At 57.7% G+C, this 24389-nt stretch overlaps 5 protein-coding genes across 19 annotated transcripts in view; 4 read left to right on the top strand and 1 right to left on the bottom strand.

Annotated features, from left to right (window-relative positions):
* The first annotated feature begins 123 nt into the window (after positions 1-123).
* Positions 124-3232, top strand: Maf1 (MAF1 homolog, negative regulator of RNA polymerase III). 2 transcript variants are annotated; one of them, XM_047539326.1, is made up of 8 exons: positions 124-459; positions 1240-1366; positions 1474-1602; positions 1675-1840; positions 1970-2091; positions 2173-2292; positions 2456-2590; positions 2713-3232. In XM_047539326.1, the coding sequence occupies exons 2-8, from the start codon at positions 1284-1286 to the stop codon at positions 2732-2734; spliced, it is 777 nt and encodes a 258-aa protein (XP_047395282.1). In that variant the 5' UTR covers positions 124-459; positions 1240-1283; the 3' UTR covers positions 2735-3232. The 2 variants fall into 2 exon arrangements, with proteins under 2 accessions (XP_047395282.1, XP_047395287.1); XM_047539331.1 differs by lacking the exon at positions 2456-2590.
* A 123-nt stretch (positions 3233-3355) lies between these two features.
* Wdr97 (WD repeat domain 97) lies at positions 3356-12050 on the top strand. Its single transcript, XM_047539295.1, has 23 exons — positions 3356-3502; positions 3700-3836; positions 3991-4619; positions 4743-4864; positions 5026-5725; positions 5808-5950; positions 6033-6269; positions 6341-6431; positions 6615-6747; positions 6828-6949; positions 7165-7225; positions 7327-7476; positions 7575-7835; positions 8151-8216; positions 9217-9351; positions 9438-9686; positions 9775-9963; positions 10077-10274; positions 10345-10466; positions 10541-10703; positions 10888-11423; positions 11518-11579; positions 11675-12050. The coding sequence occupies exons 1-23, from the start codon at positions 3373-3375 to the stop codon at positions 11878-11880; spliced, it is 4842 nt and encodes a 1613-aa protein (XP_047395251.1). The 5' UTR covers positions 3356-3372; the 3' UTR covers positions 11881-12050.
* Positions 12051-13499: 1449 nt separating this feature from the next.
* Positions 13500-16571, top strand: Hgh1 (HGH1 homolog). Its single transcript, XM_047539301.1, has 6 exons — positions 13500-14581; positions 14658-14758; positions 14853-14951; positions 15151-15242; positions 15334-15456; positions 15539-16571. The coding sequence occupies exons 1-6, from the start codon at positions 13968-13970 to the stop codon at positions 15710-15712; spliced, it is 1203 nt and encodes a 400-aa protein (XP_047395257.1). The 5' UTR covers positions 13500-13967; the 3' UTR covers positions 15713-16571.
* Positions 16572-17182: 611 nt separating this feature from the next.
* On the bottom strand, positions 17183-23906 carry LOC124992919 (testis-specific serine/threonine-protein kinase 5-like). Its single transcript, XM_047564286.1, has 9 exons — positions 23593-23906; positions 19633-19909; positions 19165-19272; positions 18731-18933; positions 18589-18644; positions 18144-18276; positions 17942-18057; positions 17471-17605; positions 17183-17244 (listed from the first exon to the last, which is right to left on the bottom strand). Exons 1-9 carry the CDS (start codon positions 23904-23906, stop codon positions 17183-17185), a joined length of 1404 nt encoding a protein of 467 aa, XP_047420242.1.
* A 73-nt stretch (positions 23907-23979) lies between these two features.
* Positions 23980-24389, top strand: part of Mroh1 (maestro heat like repeat family member 1) — a 91279-nt gene continuing 90869 nt past the window's right edge. For 9 of the 14 annotated variants that reach the window (XR_007107647.1, XR_007107648.1, XR_007107649.1 and 6 more), the window contains exon 1: positions 24015-24152. The gene's annotated coding sequence lies outside the window, so the exon portion shown is untranslated. Of the gene's footprint in view, positions 24153-24389 lie in introns of all 14 variants that reach the window. The other 5 variants (XM_047543921.1, XM_047543906.1, XM_047543934.1 and 2 more) reach the window with 5 other exon arrangements.

Below are 24389 nucleotides of genomic sequence, written 5' to 3'. Positions count from 1 at the left end.
AGACAGGTTCTATGGCCAGCAGGAGTGGAAATCAGAACTGAGCGGCGGGGACTTCCCCCAATGGCTAGTTGCGATCTCGATCCTCGAAGCCGGAGCGGGCCACTCAGAAGCGTGGGGCCGGGCCTGGCGGACGCTTGTTGTTGTCCGGAGGCGGAGGTCGCAGGTTCGCTTGCTCGCTGGGTCCATCTGTGGCGGTCGGCGGCAGGTCGGTCGCGAGAGCGGGCGCTGTGCAGGGGGGCGAGGCTATGTCGCGGTGGCAACCCGGATGGGCCGGCAAGGCCGGGAGTAACGGGACGTCGCCGCGGAGCTTCTCCCGGATACAGTGCGACCCGAGCGGAGGCCGCGGCGCCGCCTTCCGCCACTGAGGAGCCCGCACCGCGCGAAGCCTGCCCCGTCTTCGCTCCGGCACCGACGCCAAGCGACCCTACTGGTCCGGCCCGATCTGCCCGGCCCAGGGAGGTGGGTGTCGTCCTGTGCCCCCCGCGCCGTCCCAGGTCGCCGGAACCACAGTTCCCGCCGGTCCTTGCGCTAGCGCGCTGCCTCCTGGGATTTGTAGTTCTACCACGACCTGGCAGAGGCCCCCTCGCCTGACGCGCTGCCTCCTGGGACTTGTAGTTCCGCCGCGACCTGGCAGGTTCCCCTCTCGCGACCAGGTGGACGATGCAGGATGCTGGCAAGGCAGTGGGAACTCGCTCTGCTCCTTGTTGTTGGAAGAGCTCAGGCGTACTTGCAGAGCAGAACGGAGGAGCCTGTGGGTTCCTCTCCTTGCTAAAAAGCAGACCGTAGAACAGGGGAAGAGCCCCATGTTTGAGAGGAGCCCAGCCCGGCCTGAGGGGTACTACAGGAGTCATACTCCATTGCAGGCTAAAGTGACCCCCGTGGTGGGTGGGCATGCTTCCTTCAGGATGGGAAAAGGGAGCCTCGAGTACGGTATTAGTTCAAGCCCCAGGGTGAGCAGGATCCGGGGTAGGTCCCCCAGCCTGGCCCCAGAAGCCCACGTGGTATAGGGGTGTGTGGCTGAGCTGGATCCTGGATCTTCTGCTTTGTGATGACAGGATCTTATCATCTCTCAGCCAGTCCTTAGTGTTTGGGAGCAGGTTGCGGGAGGGAGAAGATCTGTGTGAAACCTGGGCAAAGGCTAGACCCAGCTGTGTACGGAGCTCTGCTTAAGGAGTAGTGGAACTGAAGGTAGAGCCCTATAAAATCCGATACCCATGGCCTGGCTTCCCACAACCTTAGGCAGCACTAACCCTTCTGGAGCAAGGAGTCTTTTTCCTGGGGACATGAAGCTGTTGGAGAACTCGAGCTTTGAGGCCATCAATTCACAGCTGACAGTAGAGACTGGAGATGCCCACATCATTGGCAGGTGAGGCTGGAAGCTCTAGGAGCCACCATCTCAGAGGTCACTGCCCTAGCCCCTGAGTTGAAACATGAAGGGACAACATGCTCTATGTTCCTGCCTGCATCCCATAGGATTGAGAGCTACTCGTGTAAGATGGCAGGAGATGACAAACACATGTTCAAGCAGTTTTGCCAGGAGGGCCAACCCCATGTGCTGGAGGCACTGTCCCCACCCCAGACTTCGGGCCTCAGCCCCAGCAGGTGAGCTGAGATGGGACCTGCTACTTTGGGGCTGTGGGATGGTGGGCTAGGCTGATGTTTGTCTCTGTGCAGACTGAGCAAGAGCCAAGGTGGTGAAGATGAGGGTCCCCTCAGTGACAAGTGCAGTCGCAAGACCCTCTTCTATCTGATTGCCACACTCAATGAGTCCTTCAGGCCTGACTATGACTTCAGCACAGCCCGAAGCCATGAGTTCAGTCGGGAGCCCAGCCTGAGCTGGGTGAGGACTGGGAGGGACCCCCACCCCGCAGCCATTCCCACTGCCTTCCCCACATCGGCCTGGGTTCTGCCTTGTTCAGTCCTGGACCCTGCCCTGGACTCCTGTCAGCCCCACTGTGACCTGCCCTAGGTGGTGAATGCGGTCAACTGCAGCCTGTTCTCAGCTGTGCGGGAAGACTTCAAGGCCCTCAAGCCACAGCTGTGGGACGCAGTGGATGAGGAGATCTGCCTAGCTGAATGTGACATCTACAGGTGGGCTGGTATCCTCACAGGTGGGCCCCCAGGTGTATGTGGCACTGGGAGCCTCACACTGTCTCTTGGCCAACTCTCCAGCTATAACCCAGACCTAGACTCGGACCCCTTTGGGGAGGATGGCAGCCTTTGGTCCTTCAATTACTTCTTCTACAACAAGCGGCTCAAGCGAATTGTCTTCTTCAGCTGCCGCTCCATCAGGTTGGTGCTGCTTGTTCCCCTTCCCCCAGCTTCCTATTGGGCCCTCATCATCTCCTCAGATGTGCACATCTGCTCTCAAGTTTGTGCTGCCTGGACATCCTCCCTGGGGCCAGCAGCAGGCCTGGAGCAGGTGGTCCTAAGACTTTTCCCCACTTCCCACCAGTGGTTCCACTTACACACCGTCAGAAGCAGGCAATGAGCTGGACATGGAACTGGGGGAGGAAGAAGTGGAGGAAGAGAGTGGAGGTGGAGGCAGTGAGGGCAGGGCTGAGGAGACTGGCACCATGGAGGAGGATAGGTATGTGATGGCGGTGGTCCCAGTCCTTGAAGCCTGCAGTGCCTGGCCAGGTCAGGGTCCCTTCTGCCTGGTCTCCTGAGTGGTGGCTCCTCAAAGCTCACTGTGTGTCGACCTCTGCCTAGGGTCCCAGTGATTTGTATGTGATGAGGAGAAGCAGAGGCCCCAGCTTCATCCAGCTTCGACCAGTGCCTGGACCTGCCCACCTGAGGGCCCCAGGGCCTCCCCAGCTGCTGGCCACACCCTGGCACTATCACTGTCCTGGCACTGCCCAAAGCCAAACCTGCCTAGCCCTTTGGCTCCAGCCTGCAGATGTGCACTCATCCTCGAAGGCTCCTACTGCCCATGCTGTGACTGGACTAGACAGCACAGGGCCTGCTGGGAAGAGTGACTGCCCTGCCCAAGCAGACTGCCATACAGCAGGGACAGCTGGACCACAGAGTTTATTTTTGTATTTCATACTGGGTCTGCACACTCCTGGCCTGAGACCCAGCCAGCAGGCCCCAGCTGCCACAGGCTCCTGTCTTGAGCCAGCGGCCCCTGGTGCCCACCTGTTCCCCCCCGCCTCACTAGGTGGGCCGCGTGCACTGAGTGTCACTTTGCTGCAGCTCATTTGTTTCCAATAAAAGTTTCTGTGACTCTGGACCTGGGTGCGTCGTGGGGGTGGGGCCTGCGTTGTGGGCGGGGCCTGTGTCATTGGTATCCTAGCAACAGATGCTGCCCCGCCCGCCAGGAAACGGCTAGTTTCCCGGAGCTGTTGGTTATCTGGACACAAAGCTGTGAAAATGGAGGCTGACGTGTTGGACACAAGCAACCCCTTATCATCAGAGGGCCATAACTTGCTTCTGGACTCAGACCTGCATGATGCAGATAGCTATGACAATCCAGACCCTGGGCTGCTGTCAGAAAAGAATGGTGAGGGGGACTGGTCTCACCCCCTAGGCACCCTGCTAGGAACAGGAATCATTCTGACTTGGTTCTGTCCTGGGAACACAACTCTCCCGGGCAACTACTGTTTTAGCCTGGCACTCGGGAGGGCATCTCGCTGCTCACGACCTCCAGGGTTGGGGCCCAAGGCCACAGGTAACGGCACTCCTTCCACTGTCCCACAGAGCCGTGTTCCCTGCAGCAGTCACAGGTCCTGGAGCTTTTCACCAACAGCCAGCTGTGGCAAAACATGACCCTGTGTGCCCGTGCCCGCCAACTATGGCTGCTCATTCGTACTGGCCTCCATGACATTGTGGAAAAGGTGTGAACTTGACCAAGCATCTGCCACTGGTCTCTTCCCAGTCCAGCCCTTCCCCTAGGGGTCCTCAGTACCAGCTCCATTGGATCCCTTGAGTTTCCCTAGGCAGAAGAGCCCGCCCCCCCTAACTGCAGATCCCACCCATCCTGGTCCACAGGAGAAGAGAGCCGAGCTGCGTGTTGCTCGCTTGACACATGGGTTGGAGCCACTGCGCCGCCTGGAGGTGCCAGCTGGGCTGCGATCGGTGGCACAAGACCCAGTGGGAGGACACTTCGTGGTGCTGGATGGGGCAGGTTGCCTGCATCTTCATAAAAAGGATGGCTGGGCTCAGGAGAAGCTGCAGGCCCCTGTGGCACTTACTGGTCTGGTAGCTGTGCTGGGCCCTCTGGGAGCAATGGGTCGCTTTGTAGGCTGGGGTCCCTCAGGGCTGGCCATACTAAGGCCAGACCTCAGCCTGCTGTGGTTGAGCCAGCCTGAGGTGAGTAGGGTTCTAGGTGGTGAGCCCACTTGCTGCTTGCCAGTACCCAACCTGGGGCTGCTGCTTGTGGCTGAGATGGGTGGCAGCCTGGCTCTCTGGAAGTTCCGCTCAGGTGGTCGCCGCCTGGTGTTGCGTGGCTTACCCCTGCAGCCACCACCAGGCCTGGCAGGCACACTCAAGCGTCTGGCTCTGGGGCCAGGGTCTACCCACCAAGATACACACTGCTTTGCGGCCTACGGCTCATCTGTGCTCACCTTCAATCTGCATGCCTGGACCCTCACAGATGTGCGCCAAAATCTGCACAAAACGTGAGGGGGGCCAGGAACTGGAAGACAAGGCAGGTCCCCTAGAGGGAGAGCTGGTCATGGCAGGCTGCAACACACCAGGTCATGCTGAGTCCACCGGGTGTCCCCATTCTCTCTCATCCCCAGCACCATCTCCGATCTGGCCTACTTTGAGGAAGCAAAGGCCATGGTGACATCTTCGCAGGACAGTATGGTGAAAGTGTGGGAGGTTAACTGGCAGATTCGCATGGTGTTCGTGGGTCACACAGGTGCGCTGTTCCCTGTAGGCTCTTGTAGCATGTTCTCTCTCTACCTGGGCTGTCAGGGATCTCTGCTGGGTCTGTCTAAGCTTCAATGCGTTGGCTGCATCTCAGCTAACTACTCCCTTCCCTCATTCCCTGGTGCGCCTGAAATCCGCACTCTCCCACAGGCCCGGTGACTGCTATGGTCATTCACCCGAACACCACCCGAGTGTCTTCTGCCTCTCAAGATGGAACGTTGCGCACTTGGGACCTGCAGATGGCGGCGCAGGTGGGAGAGGTGGCGCTGTGCTCCTGGGGCCAGGATGTGCTGTCAGCACGCGTGAGGCGCTTGCTGGCGCCCGCGGCCCGGGGCTGGCCGGTGTTCTCACTGTGCGCGAGCAGCGTGGAGCTGTGGCGCGAAAGCGAACTCTACTCGCCATTGGCACAGCTGCCGGCGTCCGTGCTCCACCTACAGGTGGCACCTGAGCTACCTGCGCCCGCGGACCCTTCGCTGCCCACGCGCCTCGTGTGCGCGTGTGTCGACGGCTCCGTGTACCTGGTGTCAGCTGCCACAGGGAGCACAGTGAGCGCACTACTGCTTGAACCGGAGGACTGCGCGATTGCGGTGGCCTACTGCCTTCCGCGCGAGGCCCTGTGGCTGCTGACGCGCACAGGACACCTGGTGCGCGCCAACGCGGCGCGCTACCCCATGAGTGTGCTGCATCGTGTGTGCCCGCCGCCGGCCCCTGCGCCACAGCCCTGTTGCCTGCACCTCTATAGTCACCTTACAGACCCCCGCAGCGCGTTCGCCTGCTGGGAAATCGTGCGCCAGCAGGAGGGCGATCTGCGCAGCAGTGCTGTAGCCTGGGCCTGGAAAAACAAAAACCGGTGGGCGCTGGAACCAGTGAGGTCCCGGAGGGAGGGGCACGGTGACAAAGCCCGTGCCAACAGGCTCCATCTCCACCCGCAGGTATCTGCCAGTGATAGGGCATACAGACGGTGCACTCTCGGTGCTTGATTGGCTCACCTCAAAAACTGTGTTCCATACAGAGGCGCACAGCCCAGGCCCTGTTACCGCCATTGCGTCCACCTGGAACAGCATCGTTTCTTCGGGTTAGTACCTCCACTCCCTGAATCGGGCCTGGGAGCCCTTGCCTTTCCTGAACACTCGGCCTTGGTTCCCACTGCCCCACAGGCGGAGACCTGACTGTGAAGATGTGGCGCGTCTTCCCCTATGCAGAGGAGAGCCTGAGCCTGTTGCACACCTTCTCCTGCTGCCACCCTGTTGTGGCCCTCTGTGCTCTGGGTAAACGCATCACTGTAGGCTTTGAGGACCCAAACAGTGCCACCTATGGCCTGGTGCAGTTTGGCTTGGGTGAGGGCCGGCGCCGTGACCACCGACCCCAGGATGACCCCATGGACCACATCACTGGTGAGCGAACAGAGAAAAGGCAAAGTCTGGGCCCCCATGCTAGTCTGGTCCTGACCTCATCTGGTCTCCAGGCCTGTGCTGCTGCCCCACACTCAAGCTGTATGCCTGCTCTAGCCTGGACTGCACCATCCGCATCTGGACCTCAGAGAACCGTCTTCTGCGGTGGGCTGGGGTCCCAGGGAGGGGATTGGGAGCATGGGACACAGCCATTGGGCTCTCCAAACCTCTGCCTCCCACCAGAGCCCAATGGCTAGGGGGTAGGATGACACAGGGCCTTGCCCCTGTTCCTATCTCAGTTTCCCTCTCTGAAGCTGGGGTGGCCTCTGACCTCTGGGCACCCTGCAGGCTCCTGCAGCTAGATGGTGCCCCTCAGGCCCTGGCCTTCTCCAGCAACAGTGGAGACCTAGTGCTGGCACTGGGTTCCCGCCTCTGCCTGGTGTCCCATGGGCTCTATCTGCCCACGTCCTACCTGGTTAAGGTATGCAGTGAGGACAGTGGGGTTGCTACATGAGAACAGGCCCACTAGACCAGGGATCCAGGTTCTACTTCCTTGCTCAGAATCTGTGCCAGAAGGCCCCTGATGTGGTGGATGACCCTCCATTGCCACTGACCAGCCAGGAGTCACTGACCTCCATCCAAATGCAGAGGCTCACCAACTTGCATGGGGCAGCCAGTCTCAGGTCTGCTGGCAGGTGCTCAGCTGTCCTAGAGGCTCCCACTTACCCTGGGGTCAAGGCCTGACTGTGGGCCCCCTGCATGAGGACTTGGGATCCTGGGCTGCTCAGAGGCTCCACACCCATCCCAGCCCTGGCATTCCCTCTCCTGGCTGGTCCTTGTCCCACCTTCTGCTCTGTCCTACTGGTATGCATCTCACCTGTGCCTTTCCCTTTTGCAGTTCAGTCTTAACCTACACCCATCACCAGAGGGCAACATCTCAGCAGCCAGTGGTGAAGGAGGTGGGGTGGATCCCTGAGGCTGGCTTGGGACACCTGTGGTTATGTGGGCAGCTTATGGCAACTTCCAAGGAAGCAAAGCTGACCTCTGACCCCCACCTCAGGACTTGGAGGCCATACTGGCCCGTGACCAAGACCTTCAGCAGTTAAGGCTGGGGCAGATCATCCCAGCAACCCCATCCCCACTGTCCTGGAAGCAGCACCAGGAAGCCTTTGACAATTACCTACGTTTGATCTATGGTCCTGGCCTGCTGGTGGGTGTGAGGCCATCCCCCTGCCCCTGCCCTGAACCTGGCCCTGGACCCTCCCCTCACCCCAGACCTGATACTGCCACTGCTCCCACCTGTCCCAGGACATGCAGTCCAAAAGGGAGCCCCAGCAAGGGAGCTTCATGGCCCTCACTGCAGAGAGAGAGCTCCAGGACACCAGCACCCTGCCCGGAACTGCCTCCTGCTCTCGGCAGGCTGTGGTCAGCAGTGAAGCCCAGATAGTACCCACAGCCCTGGCCCACCCCCAGGCCCTGGGGGCCCCAGGTCAGCGTTTCGCCCACCCTCCCCGAGTCACCTTGCCCATTCCACCCACCAACCGGAAGGTCCACAGCAAGGTGTCCCAGGTGAGGCCTCCCTCCCCTCCCACCCATTGCCTGACATCATGGCCGAATCCCCCTGCCTCCTTGGATGCCCCAGCTTCTTGCCTCCTCTTCCCTGAGCTATCACCTGGGCTTCAGACTGGATCTGCAGATGCAGCTGGAGTAGCTCAGAGGGGGCATGACCATGGCCTTGAATCCACCAGCCTCCTTCCCACAGCACAGGGTGAGGAACCCAGGCAGGTGGGATGCCACCTACTCAAGGGCAATTCTTGAGGGACTCTAGGGGTTGTGCTTTACTCTGAGTTCCTGTCCCATCTCCAGGTTCCACTTTTTCTGCAGAGACAGCCCAAGGAGCCTCTCTCAGATCTCAGGGGCTTCTTTCCTGCCACCGTGCAGCCCTACAAGGTGAGGTCTTCTGGGACCCCAGAAAGGCACCCCCCTCCAGGAGTTACTCTTCTTGTGTACCCATCTCCCCTTTGCTGCAAACCTTTGTGTCCAAATTGACCTAAGTGCCATGGCCACCTGCAGCCCAGAAGGCCAGGCTGCAGAGCCCCCAACTCTCACCCCCTGACCTATAGTTCTGGTGTGGCTGTGTCTGTGGGCAGGAGCTCCTTGTTGCCTATAAGGCCTGAGCCTGAGCCAGAGATTCCATGCCCCTCTGAGTGGGAGCACTATGTGGACAGGTCGCCAGTGAACTTTTTCTGGAAGACCAGAGTCCCCACCTGTCAGGGGTGTAAAGTCAAGGGGAACCAGCCCCTCAAGATCCCATACTTGGGCTGTGGTTGTAGCTCAGTGATACAGTGCTTGCCTAACATGGGTGAGGCACTGGGTTCGGTCCTGAGCACCACATAAAAAACAAATAAAAAATAAAGGCTAAATCCTTTAAAAAAAGATATCCCGTACTTGCTCACACTGAATGCCCAAGGAGGCCCAGCCCCTTGCTCAGCACATGCTTTCTCCAACCTAGGCATGCCATTGTCCTTCTAGCTTGGATAGCATATCAACTCAAGTCCTCCACTGACCTCTCTCCCATCTCCTTCCTTTCTACCCTGTCCCCTATCCCCAGATTCTTACAGACTTCTCTGTTCCAGGGTTTGGCACCAAGAGCCTAGGAGAGCTTGTGGGGGGTTGGGGCTTTCCGAAGGCCTTCTGTCCCCAAGATTTCCCTCATCTCTCAGTTAATGTCCGTGGACCACACCTTCACCTGGCTTCCTTCCTTCCCCACCACAGACCTTCTCCCCACCTGTGTGTTAAGATCAAGGGCTGCCTGTCCAGTCTGATGGAAGCCTGGCAGGCAGAACTGGGTCCGTATCTAGGGACTCTGCATGGTCATAGGTGTGCCCCAGGGTGGTATCCAGTTGGGGTGGCTTCAGGTTCTCAGTCACCCTATGTGCTCTGCCTCCAGTACTGCCCACGACCCATTAGTTTCCCTGGCTGTGTGCCCAACTCCGTGGTGCTTCAGCAGATGTGGCTATCCACAGAAATCAGCTACCTTGGATCCCTGGCCAAGCTCGCCTCCCATACTGAGAAAAGACTCAAGGCAAGAGGCAGAGCTGGAGGCTCAGGGAGGGCTCCACTGTCCCCACAGTCTGCAAGATGCCCTCTCTTGTGCTCTCCCCTCTGTAGCCAGGTGCAAGCCTGGATGACCTGTGGCTACAGCGCCACAGGCGGTACAATGCCAAGTGGCGGAGAAGGCTGATCCAATGGCTTCACGGGAGGTCAGAGGAGGAGGAAGAGGAGGAGGAGGAGGAGGAGGAGGAGGAGGAAAAAGAGGAGGAGGAGGAAGAACTGAAAATGGACTGGATCTCAGCTTCCCCGAGCTCACACAGGATGTACTCTGACCAACAGTTAGATTACTGGGAGACAGAGGCTGGTGTATGCATCCCAGGCTGCCATAGGTGGGGTGGGCTTAGTGCCCACAACCCAGAGAAATTGGGCCTGAAGTTGCTGTCACTTCTCCTAGAGCACCATGGAGTTGACCAGGGAGTCCCAAAGCTCCCACCAGGCTCTGAGGACCGAGGCCTACTTTGGCTCCCAGTACCACCATGGGCATTCACTCTGGGAAGAGCGCTATGGGCATCTGCCCAAGTTCCTGCACTTTTTCGTCATCCAGAACTGGTTCAAAAAACTGTTCCCCATCTTCACCCTGGAGGTTTGGGGGAGCCTGGGAAGCTGGAAATATAGTCTGGGGTGGGTAATGGGGAAAAGGCAGGAGCCTGTCAGAGTGTGTAGTAGGGGGCTGGGCCTCAGCATACCATTCTGTAGGCCTACCCAGAGATGGGCACAGTGGAGGGCCTGGCCTCCATGTTGATTGACCTGCTGGCAGAGGCCACCTGGGAGGACCGTGTGCATATCCTAAATGCACTGCTGAGACTGCTGCCTGATGTGAGCAGTAACCTCCGCAGTCGGCTGCACAGCAACCTCGTGCACTTGCTCAACCTGGACAAGCCCCCCAGCCTCCAGGTGAGTCCCTTGACACCCTCCTCCCACACCCTGTTTCTCCCACCAACCATTGTTCCCCTCCTGTGCTCAGGACAACATTCAGAAGCAGTTTGTGATGCTGGCACTGCAGCTACTGTTGGCCTGCTCCCTGGAGTCCCATGATGTGGTGCTGGAGCTCATGTCCTACTTCCTGTACTCTCCAGCTGCCTACCGGTGAGTCACACTCCTGGCCCATGCTCCGCAACAGCTGGGGAGGCTGGGGATTAAGCCACATGCATTTGTCCTAGGCCAGAGCTCAAGAAGCTTCTGAGTAGTCTGGGCCTCCAGGATCCAGAGGGCATCCTGTTCAAGGAGATGATGACCTGGGTCCAGGGCTCCAGACTTAACTCCAAGGCCGAGCTGCGCAAATGCTGCTGCCAGAAGCTGGAGGACATGATCCAGAAGCTGAAGGTCTGGTGCACAGGGCCCAGATGGGCCTTTCCAAAGGTGTCCCTGCAGTCCCACGGGCACAGGGATGCGTACTTTGGCTTCCTACTCAGGGTTGGGGCACTTGCTCCCTGGGACTGGGAATTAGGCCAAAGGGAGTTTCAAGCTAAGGAGCCAGGGTGCTCCTTAGATACCACTTCCCCCACAGATGGAGACCTCACAGCCATCTCCAGCCCAGCTGCCCATGGTGCCGCCCAAGGTCTCCGATACCTGGTCACCTCCCTCTCCTCTCAGGGAGGCCCAGTCACAGGCCTCGATGGTCTCAGGGGCTCCTTCGCAAGCCTCGGAGGCACTCCTCCATGTCCTAGAGCCGCCCTTGCTCCCAGTGTCCCCCCAGGAATCTACAGCTGCAGCCCCAGAGCCCCATGCTCACGGCATGCAGGCGCAGTTTTGCATTGGGCAGACCAGGCGGTCACTCTCTGAGATGCTGCAAAGCTTCTGCTTGGTGCCTGATTCCTCCATGCCCACTGCACCGCATGGCCTGCCACCACCGCTGGAGAAGACTGACTGGTCCCACTGGCAGATGCTGGACCTATGTTACATCGATGCACTCAACTTCTTCTGCAAGCAGCATCGAGTGCAGCAGCAGAGTTTGACCCAGAAGGAGACAGAGCAGCCACCCCACTCCGAATCCCCAAGCCCTCCTGTGCCTAACACTGTGGTGCCACAGCCCTGGGATCGCTGGTGAGTGCAGCAAGTCCCCCCCTCATGCCCCTACCGCCTGCAGGGGCAGGCAGCCAGCCGAGCACCATCTGTCTGACCTGACTCCTCCTCCAAGGCACTACCCCATCCTCCGGCTGCAGGAAGCCAAGTCTCAGAGCTCTGGGATGAGAATGAAGGGTAAGTGGACCCAAGGGTGGGGACTGGCCCCTGGTCCCACACCCCTTCCCTATCCCAGCCTTGGCTGGTGATCTCATTGGCCCACCTGCCCCCAGGCCGTAGGACGCATCTCTACGCTGGCAGTGCCCGCACGCTGGACTGTTCTATCCGGGTGCTGAAGCTGCCCCTACCACGGGTGGAACTGCGGCCCTTCCCCCCAGGTTGGCCAGCGCCCCCCCGTGCCCTGCCCCCATTGCTCCTGCAGCCCACCCTGCAGCGGTACTTTCTGCCTGAGGATGCTGATCCTGACAGCTACAGCTGACCTGGTGGACGGCAGTGGGTTCCCGGTCTCAGCCCCATCAACTTGGTGAACTGCAGCACCACTGTGTGTGCTGTGCTCCCTGGCCTAGCTGGCATCTGGAATAAAGCCCAGAGGCTTTGGCAAGACAACGGATGCCCTCCACTTCTCCAGGGTTCTGGGGTGGACAAAAAGGTGTGGTGAGAGTCTGAATTTTCTGGGAATGGGTGGCTTGTGATGTCAGGTACTGGGTGCTTCTGGGCTGGACAGCATTTGGGATGTGGTCATGGGGTGGAGCCGTGCTCCTGATGGGATGAATCTGTAGACACTGAAAGGAGACCCATAGTGCAGATGAAGTACTGGGTTTTAAGATGGGCGACTGACATTAGAGATGGTTCCCTGGGTCACTAAGTGACCTGATATGGAGGGGAGAGGGGTGTCTCCAGGTGGGTACAGGTGTGTAGGAGGAGGGGCCTGCATGTTTGACCAGCAGTTTTCCTTACTTTCATTCTGGGAGAGCCACCTAGTCTTTTTCTGATAAGTAATATGGCAGCAGCATCCTTTCGATCCTTCCACATATAAGTCCCAGGAGATGGACTCGAATATGGGGTGCAGCATCTCAGAGAGGCCCACTTCCTTCAAAGCTGGCCTGGCAGGTCACTGACGGGACAACTGAGGGTCCTCACACACATTAGCTATTGCACTGTTTGTGAAGTTCTCCTAGCTTTTCACATCCTTCCACAGTGATTTCTTTCCTGTAAATTCTCACTCAGCTCCCAACCTTAGACCTTTCTTCTTAATGGTGTTAGGGTTAGAACTGGTCATCCATCCCTTCTCCACAACCCCCAAGCCTGAAGGGGCTTTTGTTATGGGACTGTGAACTGGCACCTCTTCTCTAGGTCAGGCAGGCCAAGGGGTTCCAGGACTGGAGAATCAGAAGACTGCTTTTTTCATAAAAGGAATCGTGCACACTAAATAACTCCAGGGCTATGGTGAACCGCTTCTGCTAGTGTTTCATGTTTTAAATGATAAAAAGAAGAAATACTTTTTAAATACAAGAGTGAGAAGGCAGGGAGAATTTAAAAATCAAGAAAAACCCACCATGAGTCATAAGACAACATATTTGTACTTATTAATATAAAGTTATTTAAAACAATTTAGTTGTAGATGTACAATAACTTTATTTTTTTTTTTTTTATGTGTTGCTGAGGATCAAACCCAGTGCCTCACATGTGCTAGGCAAGCGCTCTACCATTGAGCTACAAACCCAGCCCCCAAAATTATTTAAATACACATTTAATAAACCATGAAGACAGGAAAAAGCACAGGGAGGAGATACCTGTAATATATGACACTAAAAACAAAACATGTAAGGAACGAGGATCCTACAAATTAATGGTGTATAACTAGAAAACAACAGGAATTTCACAAAAGTCAAAATAGGCTATAAACTCATCCGTAATCAGGAAAAGTAAAACCACTGCAAGGGCTGGATGTGTAACAGGTAGATATAACCAGCAAGTTCCGCTCACAGAGACCAAACCCAGCCGTGGCCGCAGCACCTTCAGGAGCACCGTCTCGCCAAGCCCTCGGACGGCGCCGCTTCCCGCTGCACCTCGGTCCGGCCTCCGTGTCGAATGCGTCGTTGTGCCTGCACCTCCCACCACAGCCAGAAGCCCTTCTCCTGACAAAGCCCCGGAGCTGCCTCATCCCACGGCCTGTGCTGTCCGGTTCCCGGGTGGCCCCCGCACCGGCTCCGGGATGGTGGCAGCAGCCTGGAGGACTCGACAGGCCTTCCTCCCGGGCGGGTCCGGCGCCACACTTCCCTGACCAGACTCGGCCCACCCGTGCGCCAGCCCCTGGACGCCCGAGACCACCGGAGGTACCAGGCTCAGGGTGGCTCGCGCCGAACGCCGGGAGAGGAAGACCGGCCCCCGGTGCCCCGAGGCCCACAAGGCCCCGCGCCGGCCTGGCCCCGCCCCCCAGCCCGCACCGCGGCCTCGGGTTGGCCGCGCGACTTCCGCTTCCCTTGTGGGCGCCACCGCGGGCTGTCAGGGAGCAGGGGCGCCGCAGCCCCGCCGCCCCGCCAAGAGCGGCGGGGCCCGTTCGGCATGCGGCAGGACAAAGCCAGCGCCGGTGCGTCGAGCGGCGACGTGCGGGAAGGGCCGGAGGCCGGCCTGGAAGCGGAGGCGGCGAAGCTGCTGCCCTTTCTGGCGCCCGGCGCGCGGGTGGACCTGCAGGCCGCAGCGGCACAACACGTGCTGGCACTGACCGGCGCGGAGTCAGGTCGTCAGCTGCTGGCCGGGCAGGAGGCGCTGCTGCACGCACTGACTGAGCTGGCGGCGGCCTCGGCCCCGGCCCCAGCCCGCGACGCCGCCCGCGCGTTAGTGAACTTGGCGGCTGACCCCAGCCTGCACGATCCGCTGCTGGCGGCTGACCCCGGGCTGCCGGCGCGTCTGCTGGACCGTGCGTTGGACCCCCAATGGCCCTGGGCTGAGGAGGCGGCCGCCACGCTGGCCAACCTCAGTCGCGAGCCAGCGCCGTGTGCCACGCTTATGGCGGCGCTGGCAGGAGTCGAGACAGGGCAGTCGACCTTGGAGCGGTTGGTGTGTGCCCTGTGCACGCGCGGCTACAACGCGCACGCGCCCCTGCATTACCTGGGGCCGCTGCTCTCCAACCTTAGCCGGTTACCAGCGGCGCGTGCCTTCCTGCTGGACCCTGACAGGTGAAGCCTAGACTTCGTACAAGTGGGGAGCGGGAGGAAATTAGCAGGGATGGCAACGAATGGCCTCTTCCAACAGGTGCGTGGTCCAGCGGCTGCTGCCCCTTATCCAATGTTCAGACTCCGCAGTGCGCAGGGGCGGGGTGGTAGGGACGCTTCGAAATTGCTGCTTTGAGCACCGTGAGTGGTAGGGGAGAGGTTTGGGTGCTTCTGGGGTGGGGACTGGACTCTGGGACCCCTACGAACTGACCTTATTCTTGTCCCCCACCCCTAGGACACCATAAGTGGTTACTTGGACCTGAGGTCGACATTCTTTCCTTCTTGCTCCTGCCTCTGGCAGGGCCTGAGGATTTTTCGGAGGAAGAGATGAACCGTGAGTGACTTGGGTCGATTGAGCCTAAGTGTTGGCCAGGCAGGAAGGAAGCCAACCCCAGGAAAGGGACAATTGTGTGCTTCAGGCCCCTTCTGAAAATTTCCAGGAGAGAGTTACTGAGCACAGATGAGGCTCACACAGGTAGAGCCAGGTCTGACTGCCCAGTCCAGGGACCCAGTGCCTCCACACTCACCCTCAGGGCTGCCTGTTGACCTGCAGTACCTGCCGCCAGAGAAGCAACGTGAACCTGATGCTGACATCCGCAAGATGCTCATTGAAGCCATCATGCTGGTGAGCGTGGGTGTGTTGTTTTAATGCCACTCTCCTACACACACATTGACAGGAGCACATTGACATCTGAAAAACTCTTCAATATCCCCAGCTGACAGCCACCGCACCTGGTCGGCAGCTGGTACGGGACCAGGGAACCTACCTGATCCTTCGAGAGCTGCATAGTTGGGAGCCAGAGCCTGATGTGCGGGTGGCTTGTGAAAAGCTCATCCAGGTGGGTGCAAGGTTGGAAAGACTGGGGAATGGGAGCCCACAGCTGTCCAGCTGCTCTGCTCACTTGCCTCTTCTCCTGGCAGGTGCTAATTGGAGATGAGCCAGAATGTGGCATGGAAAACCTGCTGGAGGTGCAGGTACCTGAGGATGTGGAACGACAGCTGCAGCAGCTAGACTGCCAGGAGCAGAAGCAGTTGGACCGGGAGCAGCAGGAGCTGGCCCAAGAGCCGAGGGCAGAGGGGACTGTACCCACCTGAGGTTCCTTCAGCATAGCAGTCCGCAGCCACCTTTGCCAGGCTTCCCAGACCAGACCTACCTACAGGCCTTCAAATCCCCTGTGCTCCCTGAGAAGCAGAGCTACACTTAGGCTAGGGGGACAGCTCAGTAAATGTCAGAGGTTAGAGGTCACTTCCCAACCCTATGTCTTGTTGATACCAGTAAGAATAAAGGTTGAGCTGAAGCCAACCAGGCCCTGTGCCACAACTGTCTTCTCATGAAGCAGATAGGTGGTGGCCAGTGGAGCCATGAGGAACCTATTCTCAGGCCAGATGGTGGGACTGGACAGAAAACATTGCATGTCCTGAAGAGGCTATTCTGCAAAGTCTGAGCATGGGCAGGGTCAGAGGTTTAAGCAATGTCCCCTGCTGTCAACCCCATCCCCAGGGGCCCTCTGCTTGCCCTGCCTGAGACCTGGCCTCAGAGGGCTGACTCAGCCACACCTGGATGCTGGGGTCTTCCTAGGACTGTGCTCCTGGGCCTGTCCTTGGAGCACTTGCTGGGTACTACTTCCTCTGTGATCTCCATCTCCCTGCTTGACCTGTGCCTCAGGGTCCTCAGCCTCTAGTCAGCTCCTCCAGTCCCAGGCCAAACTGATGCTCTTACCTCTGAACCTGCCCATGCTCAGACTTTGCAGAATAGGCTCTTCAGGACATGCAATGTTTTCTGTCCAATCCCACCACTTGGCCTGAGAATAGGCTCTAGCTAGGCCTGCTCCCTGGTCAGCTTCCCTGAACCTCAGCTGCCCTTCAAGACATCCGGACCCTGTTCCCCAGTGCCTTGCCTACAAGGGGCTACTGTATCTGCAGCCTTGTTCCATTTAAGCCGCTCCTCCCACCATCCTATGGCCCTGGAATCCTTTTTTTGCCTGGCTTCGTGTGTACGCCCCTAGCCCCCCAATTTGGAGCTGTTATAGTGGTCTTCACTCCAGTTCACTTCTTTCCTGAGCCTCACGCCCTCCTACATGGGACTCTTGAGTACTGTCTCCTCTCCTTACCAGTGGTTCCTAGGCCCTTGAGACCCTGATAAAGGAGCTTAGCTTTGGGGAGCTTGCAGTGTCCCATTCCACCTCACTGAAACCCAAGAGCTGCACCACCTCATGTTCTTCTGACATGGATAGGTGCTTCATTTGGTGCCACTGGTTTCCCTCTCTAGAGTGCCCCCTAGCTCGCCTCCATTATAGCTCTGGCAGTCTAGGCAGGTGTGATGTGTGTGTTGGTTTTCCCTGACTGGGAGGCCCAGGAAGTTGTGGCAGAGCCTCAGCCTATGGAGGCATCTGGAGGCCATTTGCTTTTCCCCTACATTAAAACAGCAGCACTCCCAGCTCCATAGAATAAACATTTTACCTGCCCACACCCACCTACCCACCCACACTCAATTGACCAGGTAGTGCCCAGGAATATTCCTGATAGCATAGGTGGAACATAGGGACGGTGACTGCCTGGAGTCACTCACTCCTGGGCTTCCTGCTTTGGTGCACTGGAGCCCCAGCCCTGCAGAACCTGCTTCTTGTCTGGGGCAGACCTCTGGGGCAGGCCTGAGTGCCAAGCTGGAGGTGCTCTCCTCCCGGGTGTACTGTTGCTGTTGCCACCTCGGGTAAGTCAAGTTCGTGCCAGGCTCTTCGTCCTCCTGGGATGCTGGCTGTGAACCTGCCGGCTTCTCTAAAACTGACAGCAGTAGGATCAGGTGGAGTGTAGAGGACTGACTGCTTCCCAACTCACCCCCGGACCATACCCCACCTGACGTGGCACCCAATACCGATCGGAAGAGTGTGCGCACAGCAGGAAGCATCCAGCGATGTGCAGCCACCTGCTGCAGATCCAGGCGTGCACGTGGGCGCAGGTGGAGCAGTCCCCGGATCAGGTCCTGGCACTCTGCAGTCAAAAGCTCACAGCTGCAACCTGCAACCTCCCCACAGCACCCCTGGCCCATGCCCACTGCCACCAATAATGCAGGTCAACCCATTCAGTCCTGGCAAATGTCCAAGCAAGTCCATGGGTCACTGAAGGGGAGGCAGGCACAGAGAGGTTAGGTGGTGTTCCTGGGGCTAGTTTTGAGCTCAAACCAAGTTTGGTGGAGCTGCCGCCTTTCCTGGTGCCAGAGGTGGAGGGTGATTTCCAGATCATTCTCATCACACTGGATGACCCTTCCTGGCACACTGGTCTCTCTGCTCATTCTCCAGACCCGAACTGGGGTTTGGGAGGGTTCACCTGGAGACAGGCCAGGCTGGAAGATGGGACCACGGCGCATCAGGTGCAGCATGCGGTGAGGCTGGCTCTCCTTGAAGGGCAGCTTCCCGGTCACCATGGCATAGAGGATGATGCCTCTGGAGACAAGACTCCTCAGGGTGCTGTCGTTCCCCAACCCTCCCTCAGGTCCTGCATGCAGAGGATGCCTATGGGGGGCACTCACAGGCTCCATAGGTCAGCCTGTTCGCCACTATACTTCTTGCTCATAAGGATCTCTGGAGCTGTGTAGGCCACAGAGCCACAGAAGGTGCTCAGCAGTGAGTTCTTGAGGCCCGAGTGGTTGGCAAAGCCAAAATCTGCACAGGGCATACAGGCAGGGCAGCACAGCAGTTGAAAGACAGGGGTCAGGGACAGTGGGTTCAGGATGATGTAGGTCTGCAGTCATGTTGGGGAGGCAGGGACATGGAGTGTGTGAGTGACAGCAGTAATGTGGGTAAGGATGGGGCTGAGCAGGAGACACTCATGGGGTTAGGTCAGTGGGTTTGGGCTGCCCATGGGAGAGCTAAAGGTCAGGTCATAGTTGGAGGTAGGGACCTGCCTGGGACTGGCTATAGTTGAAGGTTGTGGTGAAGGAGTGGAGCAGACTGGGGGGAGCAGACTGGGCTCACCTGTCAGCTTTAAGAAGCCCTGATCATCCAGGAGTATGTTCTCACATTTCAGGTCCCTGCAGGGAAAGGGAAGGTGGGGCTGGGGCTGGTCCTGGGCTTAGTGGGACTCCAGGCAGACAGGCCGGCCAGGTGGCACCCTCACCGGTGCACAATGCCAGCATTGTGGCAGTGGGCTACGGCGCCGACCAGCTGCCAGAAGAGCCTTCGGGCTTCCTCTTCCTCCAGACCTGGGCAGCACCGGTGGTCGGACACAGCATTGATGTGTTCCAGCAGGTCGCCTCGGGCTGCCAGCTCCAGCACCAGGTAGAATCGCTGGCTGTTATGATAGGTCTCGTACAGCTGTACCTGCCAGACCCCCACCACCATTACCCGGGGGAGGGGTTGGACCAAGGATGTCCAGGGACTGTGGAGGGTACTGGATCCAGGGTTTGGAATGGGGTTGGGCTTTGAGCCCAAGGACCAAAGGGAGGTCCCAGGTTGGGGAGGTGGACAGGTCTGGGGCAGGCAGCAGGTGTGATAAGGCCTGACCTTGAGGATGGGGAAGATGGGACAGGCTATGTCAAGACTACTGCCCACCACATTCAGATGTTTATAGGTAGCATTGAGAGATGAGATCTCCCGGGGCAGGAACTTTTGAGAGAATTCCACAGGGGCCTCAGCCATGGAGATAATCTTGATAGCTACCTGTGGGAGGTAGTGGATTGTCACCATTCAGACCAGAGCCCCCTCTGGATGGTTGTGGCAGGACAGGCTTACCGTCTTTGGTATACATTGCTGAACTTCTCAGGGGTGTAGTGGGGTAAACAGTGTCTTTGGAGGAAGTGCTGACCTCCCCCTCCTTTTGCTGGGCACTTGTATATTCAAGGTTTGGTAACAGGGAGTGGTCATGGGGAAGCCCAGAAGAAGCAGGGAATGGGAGAGAGGCTCTGTGGAGGGAGCTGGGGTAACTAGAAGGTGCCTGAGTGGGTTTAGGACAGGGGACTGCTGGGGGCCCAGGCAGAGGTACCCCAAAGAACCCATGGGAAGGAGGCAGGCCTGCCTCACCATGGTGTGGTGCTTGCCCCGCAAGTCGGAGGACAGCTTGGGGTTGTGCTGCATGCGCTCCTGTGTGGCATAGGCCAGGTAGACTTTGGAGAAGGCCCCTGAGCCAATCCTCTTGGAGGAGAGCAAGTAGCCATTGTCCATGCACTCTTGCACCTGTTCTATGAAGTTTCTGTGGTCCGACCTGAGCCTGCCACTGCCCTTCATGGAGGACAGGGTGCCACCAAAGGGAGCTTGGCGGTCCAGCTCACTGCCAGGTTCAGTTAGTGGGTGGGGCAAGCTGTGTCAGAGGGCAAAGGCTGGGGCAGCAGGAGGCCAAGCAGAAGCTGCACCCCTCAAGGCAGCAACCAAGTTTCTGGAGACTTGCTGAAGATGGGAGGTTAACACAGCTATGGACTGGGTGGGGAGCACAGGCTCTGGGAAACTGGGGACACATTCTAGAATGGAAGATTCTAGAGCTTCACCTGCATTGTGCCCTCAAAGAGTGTGTCCTCTCAGAACCTTCCCAGTCTGAGAATGACTTTGGATCAGCCCAGTCATGTGTGGTGCCTGCTTTTCAGGGGGAAGAACCCACTTCAAGGGCTAGAGCCAGGGTGAGGCCTCTGTGAGCCACTCTGAATGTGTTGGCCACCAAGGACCTTTATAAAAACTGGGGATCCTGGGGACAAAGGCAGGAGGACCAGACTTCCAAGGACATAGGAGGGAAAAGGATGGAACGTGTGCCAACTGCTGTTCCTGCTGTGCCTCCTCCTCCCTTTAGGGGGTACCAAGCCCTGCCGGGGCTGCACCAGAAGAGGGACAGGGTGGAGAGCCCAATACCTGGCCTTCCTCTGCTGGAGCCAGAACCGCCAGAGCCTGACCAGGACTGCTGCGGGAAGCCTCACGGCTGGAAGTCTGCCTGCTTGACCACACATCTCCAGAGCCTGGGCCCGGGGCCTGGGCCCTCCAAGATCACCAACTCCAGCAGACGGGCCAACATCTCTCCCTCCTGGCCCCCAGAGTCCGCTGAGCATTGGCACTATCAGGAGCAGCAGCTGACACCACTGAGTGCCTGCTATGCTAGGTGCCACTCTAGACAATGATGTTAGCTGCCTCACCCAGAGGGCACTCTGAGGTGCCCATTCCACAAGAGGCACCTCACAGCCAGGACTGTAAATCTGAACAAAACTAAACAATACATACCTTCGCACATGCTGAAATTGAGACCCAGTAGTAGCAGAGCCCAAGCCCCAATGTCAGATCTTAACTGTGAGCCAGAGAGTCTGGCACAGTGGCCAGTGGGCAGCCATCCTGGGAGTTTCCACAAAGGCCTGATACAGGGCAGAGGCCCAATGAGTCTGAGAGCTTGCATCATTCTGCACTGAGATGTACCGGTGAATGGTGTGCACATAGTAGAGGCCCTGGAATAGTCTGGCCCCGATGTTTTCTCCCCCTTGTTGGATCATGAGCCTCTTCCTCTTTCTCCTCTCCTTCCCTTCCCCTCTTTTCTTCTTCAGATTTAACCCAGGGGTGCTTTGCCATGAGCTATATTCCCCAGTCCTTTTAATTATTTAAATATTTTTTTTGTTGTACATGGACACAATACCCTCATTTATTTATTTATTTTTATGTGGTGCTGAGGATCTAAACCAGGGCCTCACACATGCTGGGAAAGCACTCTACCACTGAGCCACAACCCCAGCCCCCAGTCCTTTTTATTTTGAGACAGGTTCTTGCTAATTTGCTGAGGCTGGTCTTGAACTTGAGATCCTCCTGCCTCAGTTTCCCATGTGGCTGGGATCACAGGCTGATGCCACCATGCCCAGCCCATTAGATTCTTTGTTTTTGGTATCAGGGATTGAACCCAGGGTGGGTTTAACCCCTGAGCCACATCCCCACCCTTTTTTACATTTCACTTTGAGAAATATAAACTCATTAAGTTGCTGAGGCTGGCTTTGCATTCATGATCCTGTCTCCTGAGCCCATGAGATTCTTAACCACAAGGTTCAATGCTCTTGCTTGATATTCCCACCTTGTCTGACAAATTGCCTGGAATATAGAAAGTGTGGATGTACTAACTGGCCTGTGGCTGATCTGGGGGTTAGGAAAAGAGAGACAGCTCCTGGGAATTCCCACCCCGGTGCTGGGGATTGAATCCAGGGCCCTGTGCTTATAAGGCAAGCACTTTACCAACTGAGCTATTTCCCCAGCCCCAGCTCCTGGGAATTTAATGTGGGTTGGTCACCCAGGAGTTAGAAGGGCTGAGGCACACAAGAACTCAGGTGAAGGTGATGGCCTCAAGAAACTGCTGCTTCTAGAGCTGGGGAGCTGAAGGGAAAACTGCATGGCCCCAGCAGAGAGTGGCTATGCCACTTGGCTGCGCTCTCCAGCCCTGGAGCCCACACATCCTAGCTGCACCCCTTCTCTCACCTTCCTGGCTTTTGCCTGGGCCAGGACCCAACTGGAAGTCAGAGAAGGTTAAGCTGAGCAAGGACAGGCAGGACCCAGAATGGTCATCAGCTTTGTTCGCCCTCTCTTTGCAAAATCTTATTTATCCTTTTGTCTGCACCATTATAAACCCATCAGCAACATTACCTGCTGGATTTTTTGCTGAATAATGCAATGCATGCTAGCTGAGGTGGTGCACACCTGTCATTCCAGTGGCTCAGGAGGCTGAGGCAGGAGGATCGAAAGTTCAAAGCCAGCCTCAGCAACAGTGAGGTGCTAAGCAACTCAGTAAGACCCTATCTCTAAATAAAATACAAAATTGGACTGGGGATGTGACTCAGTGGTCAAGTGCTGCTGAGTTCAATCCCTGGTACCAATATATATATATATATATATTTTTTTTTTGTAAATATATATATATATATATATATATATATATATATATATATAACATATAATAATGTAATGTATGCTGGGCAGCTTGTGCTTGGGGAAGGAAGAGGGGACCACTATAAATGGAGGAGCACAAGACCAGTGGGGCATGTTGGACTTTGGCCTTGGAGCAGAGCACTGTAGGCTTTAAGCAGGGCAATGAGCTGTCTGTCCAGGCATGACTTGGAAAAGCCATTTTCCCTGGGCAACTTCCTGCCTGCTGGGTGTCAACTCCCAGCAGTGTCTTTTCTCTTTTCAATACATTTTTTTTATAACTCTACTTCGTTATTTTTTTTTATGTGGTGCTGAGGATTGAACCCAGTGCCTCACGTGTGCTAGGCAAGCACTCTACTACTGAGCCACAACCCCAGCAAGTGTCTTGAACCAGGCCCCCAATCTGCCCATCATCTCCCTCTCTTGCCCTCTATGTCCTGTCCCCCTCTCTTGGACTCCATCCCCACAGAAACAGGCTCAAGTCTCTCTTGCTATGGGGAAAGAACGTTTTGTCCCAGTGTTTGCAAGGTCCCTCTTTTACCTCCTCAAACCCTCAGCCCACTGTCCTCCTAGGAACCCACCCAACTGGCAGTTTGATTTCCACATCTAACTACACTGTCAGACCTGGATGCAGAGAGCTGGCTGCTTCCTTTTTCTCAAATGGTTCTCTTTGCTTCCAAAACCCCACATACTCCTTCCTTTGGGCTGTGAACTTATCTGGGTCATTTTGGCCTCCCAGTCTTTGCAGCGGGGGAGTCTGCCCTGAGCATTCCTCTCAGGTCTGGGGGCTTGGGTCCTGCCCACCTTTGCTCTCAGTCGTAAAGCCGCTCGCGCCTCTTCACCGCACTTCCCGTACGCTGTAATTGATCTTACTAATCGTTCACTTGTTTATTTGCCTCTTTTTCAGATTCTGAGTTTCCTAGGGCAGGGTCTGATCATTCTGATTTCCATGGTCTGTTGGTAACTGAACGTTCACCTCTGATGGGCATGCGAGTGTATGTATTCGCTGAGGGGTCCGCAACCTAGGGTCTCTGGAGTATTTGTTAGATGTTCTTTGTGTGTGTTTGTGAAAGACAGCAGACAACGCCCGGTGTGCATCTGGACAGGTACGTGTCTGTGTGAACACGCTGGCTTTGTGTGCGCCTGGATGCAACGACACGCCGACCTAGGTCCTCGGGATGTGTGGGGTGACGGGGACAGCGCATTGAGCGCGAGTGCGTCCGGAGGCCAGCAGCGCTGGACCTGCCGGCGTCCCCGCCTCGGGCTCCCAGGGCGTTCGCGCGCGTCCAACAGTCGGGTGCGACCCTCACGCGGCGTCCTGGGGCGGGGCCCAGCGCGGGGCGGAGCCTGCGCACAACTCGTGCTTGAGGGACGTACCTCCGACCAATGAGCGCAGGGACTGCGTGGGGGTGGGGCCGAGCCATCGCGCGCAGGGACGCGGTTGGCCGGCGGGCTGTGGGGCGGGTTCGGAGCGCGGCTCCGCCCACGCCGGGCCGCGGGGCTGGAGGGCGGTGCCGGGTCTGGGCGACTGCGGCTGCGGCTCCTCCTCAGGTGAACAGCGGGCGGACGTGCCTCGGGGAAGCGACCCTCGGGGTGTCTGAGCGGGGGAGCCTGGAGGTCGTCCCTTCTGCCTCGCCGCGTGGGAAGTCGAGTTGGGGCGCCACCCCAAGGTCAGCGCCGGGCGCCGGGAGGTCCACGGCGGCTCGGCCCGGGCCCGCCCTCTCCCCCGGCTCGGGAGCGCCCACGGCCCTGCGGAGCCGGCTTGGCTGCTCGCTCCCGGAAGAGACCTGGGCGCTTGCGACTCAGTTCCTCCCCGGTCCTTGTCCTGCCCTTGGGTGGCGCGCGGTCGCGTCCAAGTCCCTCCCGGAACTCGCCGGCCCCTGGGGACCTTAACTCGTTGGTCGCCG

The sequence above is a fragment of the Sciurus carolinensis genome, chromosome 1, assembly GCF_902686445.1.
Source record: "Sciurus carolinensis chromosome 1, mSciCar1.2, whole genome shotgun sequence".
NCBI lineage: Eukaryota > Metazoa > Chordata > Mammalia > Rodentia > Sciuridae > Sciurus > Sciurus carolinensis.
Note: the sequence above shows the minus strand (reverse complement) of the source record. Positions and strands in the feature narration are given on the sequence as shown.

Excerpts from the sequence above, each read along its gene's own strand:
- Maf1 (XM_047539326.1), top strand. The coding sequence starts at position 1,284 with ATGAAGCTGTTGGAGAACTCGAGCTTTGAGGCCATCAATTCACAGCTG. Across the intron at positions 1,367-1,473 it reads GATGCCCACATCATTGGCAG|GATTGAGAGCTACTCGTGTA; the intron begins GTGAGGCTGGAA and ends TGCATCCCATAG. Across the intron at positions 2,092-2,172 it reads GCTGAATGTGACATCTACAG|CTATAACCCAGACCTAGACT; the intron begins GTGGGCTGGTAT and ends CCAACTCTCCAG.
- Wdr97 (XM_047539295.1), top strand. The coding sequence starts at position 3,373 with ATGGAGGCTGACGTGTTGGACACAAGCAACCCCTTATCATCAGAGGGC. Across the intron at positions 6,270-6,340 it reads CCCCATGGACCACATCACTG|GCCTGTGCTGCTGCCCCACA; the intron begins GTGAGCGAACAG and ends TCTGGTCTCCAG. Across the intron at positions 11,424-11,517 it reads CCACAGCCCTGGGATCGCTG|GCACTACCCCATCCTCCGGC; the intron begins GTGAGTGCAGCA and ends TCCTCCTCCAAG.
- Hgh1 (XM_047539301.1), top strand. The coding sequence starts at position 13,968 with ATGCGGCAGGACAAAGCCAGCGCCGGTGCGTCGAGCGGCGACGTGCGG. Across the intron at positions 14,759-14,852 it reads AAATTGCTGCTTTGAGCACC|GACACCATAAGTGGTTACTT; the intron begins GTGAGTGGTAGG and ends CCCCACCCCTAG. Across the intron at positions 15,457-15,538 it reads CTTGTGAAAAGCTCATCCAG|GTGCTAATTGGAGATGAGCC; the intron begins GTGGGTGCAAGG and ends TTCTCCTGGCAG.
- LOC124992919 (XM_047564286.1), bottom strand. The coding sequence starts at position 23,906 with ATGGCTCGGCCCCACCCCCACGCAGTCCCTGCGCTCATTGGTCGGAGG. Across the intron at positions 18,277-18,588 it reads GGGCTTCTTAAAGCTGACAG|ATTTTGGCTTTGCCAACCAC; the intron begins GTGAGCCCAGTC and ends TGCCCTGTGCAG. Across the intron at positions 17,606-17,941 it reads CCAGCCTGGCCTGTCTCCAG|AGTGCCAGGACCTGATCCGG; the intron begins GTGAACCCTCCC and ends TTTTGACTGCAG.